Raw genomic sequence first — 15999 nt, 5'->3', positions numbered from 1 at the left:
TCTGCAGACGATCAAAATTGTGATGGCATGTCTTCGGATCATTCTCTGTGCTGTTTCCCAGACCATCGCCAATAGCCCATTGTGCAGCTCCAGTGCGACGTAAATGAACTACAACAACATGAGAGCGATTTGTATTGAATCATAACTTGTACTAGACGCATGATGCGTCTTGATGCTGCACCAATCAGATTCTAAATTTGCTTGATTAGTCCCTATGATAGAAAATCTGATTGGTGTTTGCGTTAATACACATAATGCTTAAAGTACAGACTTTAGTTTGAGCGCCATTAGAAATGTAGCCTTAAATCCTTCATTGAAATCCATATTATTGTTATTATGCAATTCTGTTGAGTTTGAAGTGAAAATTTGTTCAAGTTATTTAGAGATATATTGTTATAAAAGGTGACATGGTTGCTAGATTTCGAGCTCGGCAATTTAGGCGGTTCCGAGCTTGCAGCGTTCCCTAGTGTAGCTAGTTATTATACGGCCAGCTAGTTATTAGACCCCAGTTTCACTTTTTTGATTTGGGTCCACAACTTTTCAATTTTTTCAGATAATTCGAAATTCACACACAGTTAAAGCTCGATATAACGGCAAAAGCAGTCAACTCTAGATATGTATCTTAATAAAAACGTTTCTTTAAAATAAAAGAAGAAAATTAATATTTTTATAACAATTTTTAGTTTTTTTATTGTTATTTTAACATAAATTTTATCAGTGTGTCATAATTTTATCTGTGTGTTATAACGATAAGCTCACTATTATGGATGATTGTTAAATCTTAAAAGATTCTGAAATGAATTTCTGACCATCACACTTAACTTTCAAATTTCTAAGAATTGTTTATTTAAATATTTAAAAGAAAAAAAAGAACTTTCAGAAGATTTTTAGAACTACAAAACAAGCAGTAAAAAAAGACTTAAATCACGTATCACATGATTGTTCGAATGAATCCTGCAAATCCAACAAGCCAGCTTAGTGAAACCAAGCATCTTTAAGGCAAAGGGTGCGTTTCAGGCGCCAGGGGCGGATTAAGCGTATGCGGGGCCCTAAGCCATTCAAATTTTCGGGGCCCTTAGATTAAATTTTTTCTCCTATATTTTTTATTTATTCAAATATAATAGTATTTATCTATCTTTTCATTTAAGAAAGAATATTTAAAATAAATAAAATTTTACTTCATTTTATTAAGAACTAACGTTAGTTCTAAATTTAAGAACTAAAATATTATCATAACATTTCGTAAAAATTTGAAAAATCATTGTTTTTCTTAATTTATTTTCTAAAAATCCATTTTAAGGAGGCCCCTAATCATTGGGGGCCCCCGGGCCATGGCCTAAACGGTAATCCGACCCTGAGAGGCGCCATCGATGGCCAAGAATACTTCAGCCACACAGATGTCACAATGCGTTTATAAGGTGGGCCCATACATTCACAGATCGTAATTTTGACCTGAACAGGGTAACTATCAATTTCCAATTCAGTACTCCCAGAGATATTTATTTCTTATGGTAACTAAAAGGACTTTGAGACTCCAACAGATTTAACGTGTACTAGTCACCCTTTAATACATGGAGATTTTTCAAATGGCGAGTTTCAAACTCACGAACAACGTCAATTATATTCTTATTTCGAATAACTTAATTTCAAGTTACAAAATTTATATTAGACGAATAGTAAATTTGAAACGTAAACTAAAACGTTTATACGGTGGGCCAATACATACTTCCATTCATTCATGCATAGATTGTAATTTTGACCTGAATAAGATAATCACCAATTTCCAATTCAGTACCCAAAGAGGTATGATTTGTCACGAGAAAATGGAGGACTTTGTGAAAATCTTGGACATGGCCCAATTCCCTAAGCTATTTGCCAAACAGTAAATAAGCAAATGAAAAAGGGGGCAATGAATCCCTTGCAAATTTCAGTAAGATCATTCTATTCTTCGACCGGATGATCGGTTTTTTACTTGAACTCGTGTACACAGTTCAGCTACATTCAGATGATGTCTAATGCTATGTTTACTTACTGTGAGTCCATCCACGGTAGCCATCTCCTCGTATATTGGATTAGAGTTCTTGTTTGGGTCAGCAACCAACTTTCTTCGGATTAACTCGTCTCGAGTATTTGTTGTTAATTTACGTCGCACTAGAGCTGCACAATGGGCTATGGGCGACGGTCTGGGAAACATCCCGGAGGATGATCCGAAGACATGCCATCACAATTTTGATCCTCTGCAGAGGGGATGGCACCCCCGCTTCGGTAGCCCGACGACCTGCGCGCGAAGTCGAGCACTTTACGGTAGCACAGTTTAACGAGGGCCAATACCGCACACCCTCGGTCCCTACGCAGACTGATCCAAGTGGTCACCCACCCGCACACTGACCGCAGCCAGTGATGCTTGACTTCGGTGATCTGCTGGGAACAGTGTCTTAACGATCAGTCCACTGCGGGACAACTCGTCTCGAAGGTGAGTCGTTTTTATTGGGGATCCAGACCTTAGAAGATCATGTACACTTTTATTTCTTTAGTATATGTGGCCAACAGTTTATTTAGGAATTCCAAACTTGGTGGCGATAGCAGAATTTTAAATTTTTTCCGTCTCTTTATAATCAAAAGGCGAGTGACTAAAGTCGCGTTTTTCCCTGTCTTCATACCTGCAGCTAATTAAATAAACTATGTTTTCACTTAGGAAAGAGAATTCTAATACTTTAAGGATTATACGAGTGAGTTTCGCACACAATGACGCGGTCGGTTATAAGTCAGTTTCGCATACAATCCAGTTTTATGTATACGATGCATGGCATTTGGTAGGGATGTAAGAATACATAAAACTAATTTCAGGGTTCCGACTCAATTTAAGAAAAAAATTCCCTGACTTTTTCAGGTATATCAGGTAAATTTCGATGCTACGAAATTTTTCATCAGAAAATTTTGATTCTTTTATTTGTAATGCCAAGTATTAGATTTTCTATGTAAAACAAATATTATATGAGGAAGAAAGCATTTCAGTTCGTCTAAAATGTGAATTTTTTACAATAAATAATAGATGTTAAAATTATTTAACTCGAATCTCAACAACTTAGTACTGTTACTGACAATTTTAAGACTGATTTTTTTCCAGGTATAATGAAGGAATTTTCCAGGTCTTTGTAAAAAAAATTGCAACTTTCCCTGATTTTTGGAGTTGAAATAGATTTTCCATTTGCTTGTTACGAAGTTGCAACCATTTGCTTGCAGCTTCGTATGGAAAGAAAATAACGAAATCATCATTCAAAAGGCAGGAACTGGATACGAACCCACATATTTTGAGTGGAAATCCTCTGTCCTAATCACTGCGCTATGGGGCACTTTTGTGTGAGAAATTCTAGAAAATACTTAAGTAATAAAAATACGAATGGTGTTAAAGAGTCAAAACTTTTAATTTCAAATTTTAGTTTAGTGCTAATTAAATTAAAAATCTTCAAGTCTATTGTTAGCTGCTTCCTATGATGGATGACTGAGGCTGCTAATTACTAATTTGCACCATTCAAAACCTTTGCTTATAGTATATATATCGAATATATATCAAGCAAGGACCTGTTTCAGAAGCCTTTGAAAATTTTGGAGAGTTTAAAATATAAAAATCAGCAAATACATATTTTTAAGGCTGTTGTCTACTCCATACTTCTGTGTGGTGCTGAGTATTGGAACCTCCGCAAAACTAGAAACATTCCAGAACAAATGTTTAATACTAGATTGCCCAAGGAAGTCATTTTGATTGCTTTTTCATTTGCAAAACAAAAAACGTACAAATAATAATGCACAATTTTTTTCCCCAAGTGAAGTAAATTTTTTTATTGTTAATATTTGCTAATAACTTGTTATATAACTGTAAATATGAAAAATATTAAAAAATAATTAAACAAATTTCTTTACACATTCCTTCACAATGCAGTCATTTTGACTGCTTTGGGGCAATATAGGTATAAACTAAGTTTCAGTCTTTCTAGCGTTAAGATTAATTAAAAAAAATTTCAGGTTCTAACACTATTTCAAATAGAGGCAAAATTTCCACCAAGTCAAGCTCAAGAGGAAATTTTGAAAAGATAGAGATAGACTGGACATATTCTTCGTCGGAAAAGGGATAGACCTGTTAGCATATCACTTACTTGGGCACCCGCATGGAAAAAATAAAAGAAGGCTGAGACTTACTTGGCAAAGATACATGTACCAAGATCTGTGCAAAGCGAAACTAAATGGACGGAAGAGGACTGGCTCAGGACAAGGGTGCTTGAAGGAAGAAAAAAAAAAAAAAAAGACTTGAGGCCTTATGCGTCAGCTGGTACAAGGAGGATAGGTAGTGTTAGCAGGAAACCCATCTATCTTACTTAGTATAAGGGGGTAAGGGAGAGGCTTAAATAAAATATGGTCACTGTATTGTTAATTTGAATAAATAATTTGCTTCAGCTGACAGCTAAGAAAATATGTTTGATAGCCAGAGAAAAAAAAAAAAAAAAAAGAAATTTCAGCACTATTTTTCAACTCAGTTTTTTACAGCACAAAAACAATATTTTTTTCTCATAATGTGTCATATTTTTCGATATATGTATATATTATATATATTGACAAAATGTAAATTTTTTTTTTAAATTTAAAAAAAGTCTCCTAATTGTAGTATTAAGGTCCAAAAAATTATGTCTTTTTTTTTTTTTTCTAAATAATTCCTCACAAATAAACTTCATAAAACAAGAGGAAGACCCAGACTTACCATCCAGCGCATGTTTTTGGGCGAATTAAAAGAATTTGGAATATCTGGCTGGGAGGAAGCAAGATCTATTGCTAAAGACAGGAGGCGTTGGAGGGATATGCTGGAGGCCTTAAGTGCCCAAGGCACGTAGAGGATAAGTAAGTAAGTAAGTAAACTTCATAAAAATTTGTGAAATGGCAACAATCAAATTGAATGAATTAATGATGAATATATTTATAAAATACTATACCTGAGCAAAATGTTAAAATGGTGGCAATTACTTTAATTTGTACAAAGTTTATTATAATTTCAAAACTATTAAATGTCTCTGAGGTTAAAATAACTATATAATATTAGTGGTACTATTTTAATACCATAATATAGTATTTTTTCAATAATATAATATTTTTTCCATTATTTTATTTATCCAAAAAATATTTAACAATTCATTTTTCTTCTTCTCAATAATATAAAAATACCTAATTAAAATAATAATTTTGAAATTAGTTTTTAAGTTGAAATTTCTCATGATAATGGGCCTAAATAAATTTTTAAATTTAGAATTCTTTTTACTTGTAGGCAAAAGAATGTGCATCCCTATTTTAATAAATCTTAAGCTGTGCATTAATGATGTATTGGAGCTTGCGGATGCTGTTTTGAAGGCACACAAGGCCATTTAATTGTCCATGGACACGATAAAAAAAACCCATTCCTCTATCTAATTAATGTTAGATATCCTCTATTTAATGCATGTTTATTCTTAAAACATAAATAAATGTAATAATAATAATTAAATCATTTATTTTATAAGTATACACATTACTCTAGAAATATCCTTCTGGTTTTAATATTTAATAACACTGAAATTTAAAAAGTTATTACTGAAAATTTTTTTTTGGCAGAAAATATAAATTCTAAATTCTTGTATAGCAAGCTTCAAACTTAACACTTTTCCTGAGATTAAAATATAACTTTTTTACATCATCTCATAGAACGACAATAATTGCTTCACTATCTACAAGAATACCTACATGTACATTTATAAAATAAAATCTGCCCTAGACAAAAAAGCTTAAATACTCGTAAAATTAAGTAATAAGATTTGTTTGAAATAACATCTTCAATTGTGCATGGATTTATTATATTAAATCTGAAAACTAATAATAAAGTTAAAGATTGGATGGTTCTTTAATATTTGTTCCGAAAACCCTAACTTTTTCATAGAATTTAGAATAGATTTGTGAATTATACTGCAATTTTAGTAATCTTTTAGTAAATACAGATTGTGAGCCTAAAAGTAATTAAAATCAGTTTTTGTAGTAATAAAAAAAGCTATGATCTATATTGAAACAAGATAACTCAAACATAAAAATTACAATAGTCATTATTTAACTTTAAATCTAATCAATTTTAACCATATATGTATACAGGGCTTGCGCTAAGCACTTTAAATTATTAGACAAGTAAATTAGCACATCAAAAGTATTAGTATACCAAGTATCAATATCAAAGTAAAACATATTTCTTATGTTTGATTTTTTTTTAGAAAACTTTAAATCAAAATACAAATTTACTATAAATTAAATTATTTCATAAAATATAAATTCAAATCAAGAGTCATTTTGCAGTTGGGGAGGGGTAAGGGAGAAATGAATGAAAAAGAGGATGGAAAATGTAGATATTTTATAGTCTTTGAGGAAAATAAATAGGAATAGGTTGGGGTTAATTTTTGATAACTTCTTAGACTAGCGTAAGGATAAACTTAGGAAACATTATGTTATTATCTTGTTACTGTATATGTTGCAGTCACAACAAAACATATTTTCTGCAAAAATATTTGGATGATAATACAAAACTTACTAACTACATAATCTGTTTTATTGACACAAAAAATTTGTCACTTGATATCGCATGAACCTGCAATGAACCTGGTAAACTGTATTTTACAGTAGTTTGTCTCATGCTTAGAAAATTTCTTTTGTTATTACATTATCTGGACTTATGGCAAATGCATAGCAAGGGCCCTGCTATATGAAATTATAAAAATGAATAAACTTTGAATAAAAATAAACATAAGTTAATAGCATAATAATAAACATGATAAAAATCCTAATGTATGTCTTAACACATAAGTAGCCACTAAAATTAAACACACGCACAAAAAAAAAAAGAGGTAATAGTCAGTCAAAATTCCTATTGTAAATCTTAGCACGCATGCAGTCAAAGAATCAAATAGAATAGCTTAAATAACTAAAAAAATTCCATAGTGTAGTAGTATCATAGTCAAAATTTTAAAAGTTCTGATAGTATAAAGACCAGGGTTGGGTTTTTGCCGTCAAAAACTGGTTTTTTGACATGACAGAGGTAAAAACAGTCAAAAACCTACTGTTTTCTTCATTTATGGCATATAGCGAACAATATATTATTTCTACATAATTGCCTTTATAAATGAATGTTGTAAATGATTGCTATTGATTTTGCAACTATATACATGTATTCTTATAGAAGGATATACAATATACTTATTGAAAATAGTGATACTTACTTTTATCATTATAGCTTGATTTGCAAAGGATTCAAAATTTTGCACTTCTTAATTGTTAGAAATAAACAAATAAAAAAGCTTGGAACTATTAATAAATTGAAGAACTAAAAAGAAGAATTTAAAATTTGGCATTTCTTAAATATTAGAAATAAGCTAAACAAAACTTTCAAAACTTGTAGTTACTAGCAAACTCTAAGTCAAGAGTTACTGCTATTTTGTCAAGTTAAAAACTTTTATTCAGTTGAAAAAGCACATTAAACTAAACCTAATTACAAACAGAATTACATGTTCAGTCGACGGGGTCACTGTGCCGAAGCATATGATAGCAAGTGACTAATTTTGCGCATTTTTCATTGCCCAGTCGATTTCTGAGTTTAGTATGGATGAGTCCTTCAACATTGCTGTTGCAAGGTATCTCTAAAATGGTTTCCTAGGCTTTTTCATGTCTCATTTCTGTGTAAAATATTGAAAGCAAAATTGATAAAAAAAGTTTATGCTATGAGGCTTCCTTTTTATGTGTACAAGTGTTTTTCAAAGCAAGATTTTATAAATGAAAGTAATCAATCTTGACATTCGTCAGTAATGTAATATGCCAAACAAAATGATGCTAGGAAATGTTGAAAATTTTGTTCAGTATCCTAATATTTTACTTCAAACAGTATGTTTTGATATAATCATGTTGGGAAAATGCAAGAATCTGTTCTTAAATATCTTTTAACAACTTATTTCTAATTTTATTGCCCAAAAAATGAATTAATTTTAAATTATAAGCAGTTAAACTCAAATAAAAATAGTTCTACCAAAACTATAGGTTTTTGACATGACGGTAAAAACCATGGTAAAAACTGTCAGGTGTCAGAAACTTGCCAACCCTGATAAAGACAAATATATGCATAAGAAAAATGCAATGCGGCAAAATATTAATCAACAATTAAATAGGATGAATGTCTATAAATTATTTGTTTATTTAAAAGTATTTACTTATTTGTAATATTTATTTATCATCCTTTAACATCATGCTCCACCATTGTGATTTGATTTTTATTTCAAATTAAAGGCTTGAAACCGACAACTTATTATTCCTGTATAATTATCTTATTGTGTGACATTTTATTTAATCTATATTGGAAAAAAGGTAAGCAATTTAATCATTATGTAATTATTAAATAGAAAATAAGTTATGACTTTAATTATGAATTTTTTACAAAACTGTTCCCAATCAAAATAAGCAAGTTAAATAATGAATACAACACTCTTATTATGAATTAACTTTACACATTACTTAACAATTTGGAGAAAAACATCTGATTTTATCGTAGCCAATAGTTGAATAGGAATTTAAAAAACAAAGGTGTACATTAATTTGAAATAGTAACCGAACAAAATGATGAAGTTTAAATTTTATTTAAATATACTTTGAAGCTGAGCCTGTGTAGAGCAATAAAAAGTTTTAGTCTTCCAATTGGGTAAATTGAATTGTAAAAATCTATTCGTTGTTAAGAATACAGTGCAGCAATCTAACATCTCTCTCCCAAAAAAGGTTACATTGTAACAAAACAAGTTATAGTAAGTAAATAGTAGTAATATGTTATAATAACAAGTTATATTAACTTTCATGTTAGAAGCAAACCAGAAATCTTATTAAGGACACAAGAATAAAAATTTTATATATTTCTGAAAATAAAACCCCCAAGCCTTTTATCAAAACCCTAATAAAGATTGGGTTTTAGACAAAAAACCAAAGGGGAAGGGATTTTTTTGAAAAAAGCCTGGACTTTTTTAAATTCTGCAACTAGAATAGTGAAGTATTACGCTAGTCAGGTGTTCAAATGTTATAACTCAAATGACAGAATTAGACTATAAATAATCTTTCATAAATATGCTAGTTCTTGCAATAAGAAAAAATATGCTAATTTTAGAAATACTTTTTTTGTTATAAAACACTTTATGAAATAGAATAAACATTTACCAGCATAGTATTGTAACCACTACGCTAATTATTTGTCAGGACTGACAATAATGAATGATTAGATATATTAAACTTAAAATGTAAATGTGATCATTATTTGCTACCTACATATCTCTATAGCATTATTAAGCTAAGCATGTGTCCAACATAGAAGTTCAAACATTAAAACTCAAATTAAAGAATTAAACTGCTCACAATCTCTCATTACTATGTTTAGTTTTTTTACTTTTTGCAATAAAAAGGAAAACATGCAAAATACAGAAAGACATTCTTTCCACTTAGAGCACTTTATTAATTAATTTAATAACAGAATCAATTTTTACCATACATATCTTAACTACTACATTAGCAGGACAGAAGAATACAGAGTTCAATCTTTCCATTTATTATTCTCATAATCGTATTTTGAAGTTAGACCATCAATTGGATCCACACGAAGCTGAATCATCCTTTCCAACATTTTAGACTGATGTTCCGGTGTCATCGACCAAGGCAAAGGAGGATACACATAAAGCTTTAATAGATAATATGCCCACAGCATGAGTCCCATAAAGGCACAGGTACCTCCGATCATGTACTTCCAGTCACCAGTAGGGGCCCTCTGTTCAGAAAAAGTTAAGCAAAAACTGTGCCTGTACAATGCTTTCTTTTCCTCAAGGGTTAACTTTTTCCAGTCGCCTTTTTCTTTCTCTCTCAGAGCTTTAGAATCAGCAGTATTTTCTCTAAAACGAATAGCAGGCATTGGGTAATCCACTCGATCAATATAAGTGTAAGAACCATTCATTCCAAATCCCACAACATCTCTATTACCTATTCTAGCTTTACCATGAAAAGCAGCTAAGGATTGCAGGAATATAGGAGATGTCATTTTCTTCATGACTCTCTTAGAAGCCATGTTGGTTATGAGAAAACTCATATTAATTGCTTATTATTCCCGCAATTAATGCAGATAAACAATAATTTTTGAATGACCCTTTCGTCCCCGAGTGGCGGTGTTGAGCGACTTTTTACTCAGAATTTTAGCAGTAGGCGTCCTGTTACATTAAATTAGTTCTTGCTTATAGCACGCTTATACTAAAGCTGTGCAATAGCGTGTGTTTAATATGGCATCTGATGAGAACTCTTCTGTATTGGCTGCACGTAAGGTTATTTTATTAAACAGAAATAGGTAACCGGAAAAGGAAAAGAAATTCTAATCTTGTTTTGTTTTGCACTTGAAATAAGAGGAACATCAGAGAATATAATTCTATATAACGAATAGGTAAGCTAGTTTATAATATTCCGGATTATATGTGTGTGTGCTGATTAAAATATTCCCAAGTTTTTGAATTACTGATCTGTGAAAATTATTAGGTTTGCTCAGTTCATAACAGAAATTTAGTATATGTATCCAACTTTGTATTTATACGGAATAAGTTTTTCATATTTGTTGTGAAAATAAAATACTATTATTACCCTGAAAGTTTAAGCTGAAAGTTACTTTAAGAATAGTAATTCTATGTGTTAGAAAATATAGTATCAAGATAGATTTGCTTTGAATAATTTAAATTGCATAGGCTGGGGATATTTCCTTATCTTGATCTGTCGCCCTATATTACTAACAAAGTCTTAGTTAAGCCTTTAAGTCGAATTTAAAGGTTCATAGGGCGCTATTCAGCAACACCAACATAGTGTTTGAATATTACGCAGTGTTCTCCCTACGCGTATTTAGATGGGCGATCCGCCTTGCCTGTAATTTGAGCCCTATAAAAGCATCGTCTTTGTCCGTTTTATAAAAATAAGCCACCAAACCTTAAAAATACTGCCTTTATACTCATATGCCATTTTTTAAAAAAAATTAATATACTGTACAAAAAATAATTACACATTGGTCAAATTATCTGGGTTTATAGGTTTAATTATGATTACTATTACAAATATTTACTTTCTTAGGATTGTTCTGAACTGGTTAAATTTTTATAAGTTTCTCTTTTTTTTGGGGGGGGGGGGTGATAGATTAATAAAACTTTTTAAGTGATTTTAAATTTATTTTTTTGAAAGTGCACCTTTGAGTGTACATTTTCTTGTAATTTTCAGTTCAAACTACAGAAACAATTTTAAGATGATTATCAATTAATCATTTGTTAAGTTTACTTTTTATTTTGAAAAAAAAATTTTCTTGCAGTGAACTGATTATAAAGACTCAGTTCCCCGATGCCGTAGAATACCAAAGTCAAGCATCATTGGCACCATTAAGTGCTTGACTTTGCTCACAGGTGATCGGGCTACCAAAGCAGGGGAACCATCCCCTCTACAAAGGATCAAAATTGCAATGGCATGCCTTCGTCGCAATTAGCCCGTTGTGCAGCTCTAGTGCGACGTGAATAAATTAAAGTACCTACCTGAAAAAAATTATGCATAGAGATTGTCATTTAGCATGCCGCTATTTATTTTTTATAAAATACAAATTTTTCTTCTATTTCGATAATGCGTGAGAATCACTTTTTGAAATATAAGCATAAAATAGTATGAGAGGATTTAAAAATTGTTGAGGGCCAAATTCAGTCATCACATAATATTACGCAAGTTTTTACAGTGTTAAGTAAGTGCCATTTCAAAATTCAAAGTGCCCTTTTCTGTGGGGAAGCACCCTGCCCTTTTTTATTCTTAGGGGGAACTTTGCATTATGTTATTTAAAAAAGTTTGTTGTGTTCTTTATGACACCATTGTATGTATTCCAATAAAATCTAAATAATTTAGCATATTTATTTAGTTTTTCTTATCTACTTTTTTTATAATATGTTATCACATCTTTTTTCTCGGTATTCATTAACACAAGTCCCGCAGTGAACTGATCGTTAAGACACGGTTCCCAGCAGATCACCGAAGTTAAGCATCACTGGCTGCGGTCAGTGTGCGGGTGGGTGACCTCCTGGATCAGTCTGCGTAGGGACCGAGGGTGTGCGGTATTGGTCCTCATTAAACTGTGCTACCGTAAAGTGTTGGACTTTGCGCGAAGGTCATCGGGCTACCGAAGCGGGGGTGCCACCCCCTCCGCAGAGAATCAAAATTGTGATGGCATGTCTTCGGATCATCCTCCGGGATGTTTCCCAGACCGTCGCCAATAGCCCATTGTGCAGCTCTAGTGCGACATAAATTAACAACAATCATTAACACAACTGCAAAGATTTATTAATGTCTACAATTTATTAATGATGTATTAATGTCTGAACAAAGTCAAGATGAATCATCATTGTGAGAGGGGAAGATGGATGAGAATTATTTTCTTCAATAATATTTATCATAAATTTATTCAAGCGCTTTTTCTCATCAACATATGAATGAAATAATATCTTCTTTGTCAGCTCAACAGTCCCTTGCAGGTCTTAGCTGCCTCCAGAGCTGACAAACACCAGCGCCTCCTATCCATGGCAACTCTCTTCCAATTTCTAATCTTCCGGGTTTCCAGGTAATTTTTGATGTCGCTGAGCCATCTAGTATGAGGTCTACCTCTGGGACGTGACCTCTCGGGGTTCTTAAAGGCGACGATTCTCATGGCGCTATTTTCCAGGCTTCGCCATAAATGGCCCAGCCATCTCTGCTTATTACTGCGGATTATTTGCGTAATTTGGGGCTGCTTATAGAGGAAATTAAAATATCAAAAATACCATCTTTCGATTGCTGCCCTGGTGCCAAACTCTGTTACTACTCGCTAACCTTAATAATTTGGTTGCCGATGGCAAGTAGATATTTAACCCTTTACATTATATTCTGAATGCTGTTAAACCTAATTATTCATAATAATCAAGGTCTTACTGTACAATAATATTTTTCATATTTATTAAAATGAAATTAGTAGAACTGTTTTTGGAAGTTTTGCGACTTCAGGTATTTGAAGACACTCTTTAAAACTACCAATTGCTTTGATCATTCCTTTTCATTCTGAGTTATCCCCTGTTAAACAGATTTTTTTAAACAGCTATCTGAAATCATTTGACAGATTGGTTTTATGACCCAATGATCAGTTTGAACTTTTAGTTCCTAAATTATTTATAGGGCATGCAAATTTAAAATGAATTAAATCACTACATTTATTTGAAATCACTTATTTCAACAAAAGATTTTTTGCAAAATTATTATAATTTTCATATATTAGTAAAATGCGCAAATTAAAAAGAGACAATAAATATGCTTAAGATATATCCAAAAACAATTTTTTGAATTAACTTACCTTTTGTTTCACAGGATTTAAATTCTTTACCTTCAAATTCTGTAATCTGGAAAATATGATCTTGATAGCTTGGTCAGGAGTGCAGTTGAAAGTTTGAACCCCTTAATGTTAACTTTATTTTTTGTGTATTTCGACATATCTCAAGAACTTTGTGAGTGAATCAAAACAATTTTTGCAATTAGAAAATTCACTTATCCAAAGATAATTCTATGCCAAAAATTAATTATTTATTATTTTATTTAATAGTAATTTAAAAATTTTGAATTTTAAGACATACAAATTTTTAAATCATTTTAAAGAATGTCATTTCAATAGACAAAATGCAAAATTAAAAAAAAATTTTTTTTTTTGAATAGTTCTTGTGAACATAAAATTCTTTATTAGATTTGGTAGCTCAGAGACTATTCAACTAATTTTGTATTTTGCCATGAAAATTAACAATCTCTGAAATGATGTCAAAATTTGTATACATCTTTTTTATTAAAATAATAATAAATATTTATTAAAAATTGTTTTTTCATCGAAATATCTTTGTATAAACGAATTTTTTAATTATGTGCACACATTTTTAGAATTACTTAAAAAGTTCTCAAGGTATGCAGAAATATGCAATTAGTAAAATTAATATTGTGAGGGTCTGAAATTTTGAACTCTCTCATGACTAAACTATCAAGACCATGTTTTCCAGATAGCTGCTACCCTCCAAAAATTAAAATCGACCGTAAAAATCCAATCATTAAATACAAAGTTATTCAGAGTGTCTCTTTTTTGCATATTGTACACTATTAAAACTGTTCAATATATTTACATTTCAATTTTCTCTCATTTAAGCTGCTATCTAATCTGGATATCTCATTGTTATGCAAAATAGCGAGAAAAATTCTATAAATTCCATTTGTGATGCAGATACTGAAGATTGTTCATCACCCCTAATGGATCATACAAGAGTACGTTACCCTTTCTGTATTGTTTGGACTCCAATTCCCATTTTAACATGGCTCTTCCCGATAGTAGGACACATGGGTATAGCTATGTCTTCTGGCATTGTAAGAGATTTTGCTGGGCCATACTATGTATCAGAGGATGATATGGCATTTGGTAAACCTACAAAGTATTGGCAACTTTCTCCAGAAAAAGCTAGAAATGGCAAAAATGGATGGGACACTGGTGTATCAGAAGCTTCTGATGTTTATAAAGGAAGAACGCATAATTTGTGTTGGGACAATTGTCATTCTCATGTGGCATATGCTTTGAACACCATGCAATATGAAGAAAGTACATCCTGGAATATGGTTAAGCTTTGTTTTTTAATGCTGGTGCATGGGAAATATGTTAGTTTTGGTGGTTTTTTGAAAACTTGGCTCCCATTTCTTATTATTGCTGGAGCACTCTGTGTAATTTTAATTTTATTACATGCTTTATAAACATAAATGGCATGAAATTGAAAATAAATTTCTATCATTTTTTTTATTAAATTAAGAAGATTATTTAGTTTATGAATAATAAATGTAATGTACTAGTCAGATGTTTTTAATCTAGTAGCTTGAAATTTTAAATTTTAATTATTATTAATTTATTACATAAAAAGTAATTAAATTTTACTCATAATATCTATACTCATAATATTATATCTCATAATATTATACATATTTGTATCTTTATCATATTTCTACTTATACTTAAAAATGTTATTGTGCTATTCTAACCCAATGATTGTTAATGAAAATTTTAATAAAATTTATCATTGTAATTTTTTTAATTTTTTTTCTTTCAAATATTAAAATAAACTTATAGCTTGAAGCATATCTTTGAAATGCACACAGATGCATTCATGCAACTCTATTTTTATGATATTTATTTTAGAAGCTCCTTTTTTTTTTTAATCTTATTTAAAAATTTATCTATACATTATAACATTGTTCTTAACTTTTATGAATAAAATTTTATGTTTTTAGTTATATTTATTTAACTCTGTAGTTATAAGTTTCCTTAACATCTGGAATATGACCTGATACTTTAAAACCATTCTTGTATCAAAAAAAATTAAAATCATTCCTAGAAATTAATAGAAGATAATTTTATGGGCTAGTTTTCTGCATTTGAATTTCAAGTGCAATTATTGGTCATGAAAGTCTTTATTAATATGTTAAAAGAAAAGGTATAATTGATATGTTACAAGGTTGGATTTGCAGAGGAAACACATACAATGAATTTTTATTCCAAAGCCTGTCAGTAAAAAATTTAATCTGAAAAAACATTGTTTATTTAATAAAAAATCATAAAAAAACAAGTATTAATAATTACTATTATTTATAGCCAAACTTTTGTTTAAAATGTTATCCTTTTGATATTTATTAAAAATATATCCTAAAATTTCTTGCCTTTTAAGCTGTAATCATAACTTCAGACCCTTCCACAGGCTTGGCTAGGGTTCTGTAACTTTTGTTTTAAGAAGTCATGCCCAAGTATATTTTTGTAAATATACAATATCTTCCTTGTATTATCTTATTCAGTTAATTTCACTAAAAAAAATTGTATTTCAA

The 15999-nt window shown here is 30.7% G+C and overlaps 2 protein-coding genes across 4 annotated transcripts; one reads left to right on the top strand and one right to left on the bottom strand.

Annotated features, from left to right (window-relative positions):
* Window positions 1–9514: 9514 nt before the first annotated feature.
* LOC107452829 (cytochrome c oxidase subunit 4 isoform 1, mitochondrial) lies at window positions 9515–10324 on the bottom strand. Its single transcript, XM_016069429.4, has one exon. The coding sequence runs from the start codon at window positions 10160–10162 to the stop codon at window positions 9617–9619; it is 546 nt and encodes a 181-aa protein (XP_015924915.1). The 5' UTR covers window positions 10163–10324; the 3' UTR covers window positions 9515–9616.
* Window positions 10325–10366: 42 nt separating this feature from the next.
* Window positions 10367–15019, top strand: LOC107452828 (transmembrane protein 222). 3 transcript variants are annotated; one of them, XM_016069427.4, is made up of 2 exons: window positions 10367–10507; window positions 14288–15019. In XM_016069427.4, exon 2 carries the CDS (start codon window positions 14317–14319, stop codon window positions 14878–14880), a length of 564 nt encoding a protein of 187 aa, XP_015924913.1. In that variant the 5' UTR covers window positions 10367–10507; window positions 14288–14316; the 3' UTR covers window positions 14881–15019. The 3 variants fall into 3 exon arrangements, with proteins under 3 accessions (XP_015924913.1, XP_042903181.1, XP_071042008.1); XM_043047247.2 differs by having other exon boundaries at window positions 10374–10507; window positions 14363–15019; XM_071185907.1 differs by lacking the exon at window positions 10367–10507 and adding an exon at window positions 10579–10599.
* Window positions 15020–15999: the final 980 nt, after the last annotated feature.

The sequence above is a fragment of the Parasteatoda tepidariorum genome, chromosome 9 (genome assembly GCF_043381705.1).
Source record: "Parasteatoda tepidariorum isolate YZ-2023 chromosome 9, CAS_Ptep_4.0, whole genome shotgun sequence".
Taxonomy (NCBI): Eukaryota; Metazoa; Arthropoda; class Arachnida; order Araneae; family Theridiidae; genus Parasteatoda; species Parasteatoda tepidariorum.
The sequence above is the reverse complement of the archived record's forward strand: the minus strand, read 5'-3'. Positions and strand labels throughout refer to the sequence as shown.

What these genes read in the sequence shown, in the direction of transcription:
- LOC107452829 (XM_016069429.4), bottom strand. Translation starts at nt 10,162, where the DNA reads ATGAGTTTTCTCATAACCAACATGGCTTCTAAGAGAGTCATGAAGAAA.
- LOC107452828 (XM_016069427.4), top strand. Translation starts at nt 14,317, where the DNA reads ATGCAAAATAGCGAGAAAAATTCTATAAATTCCATTTGTGATGCAGAT.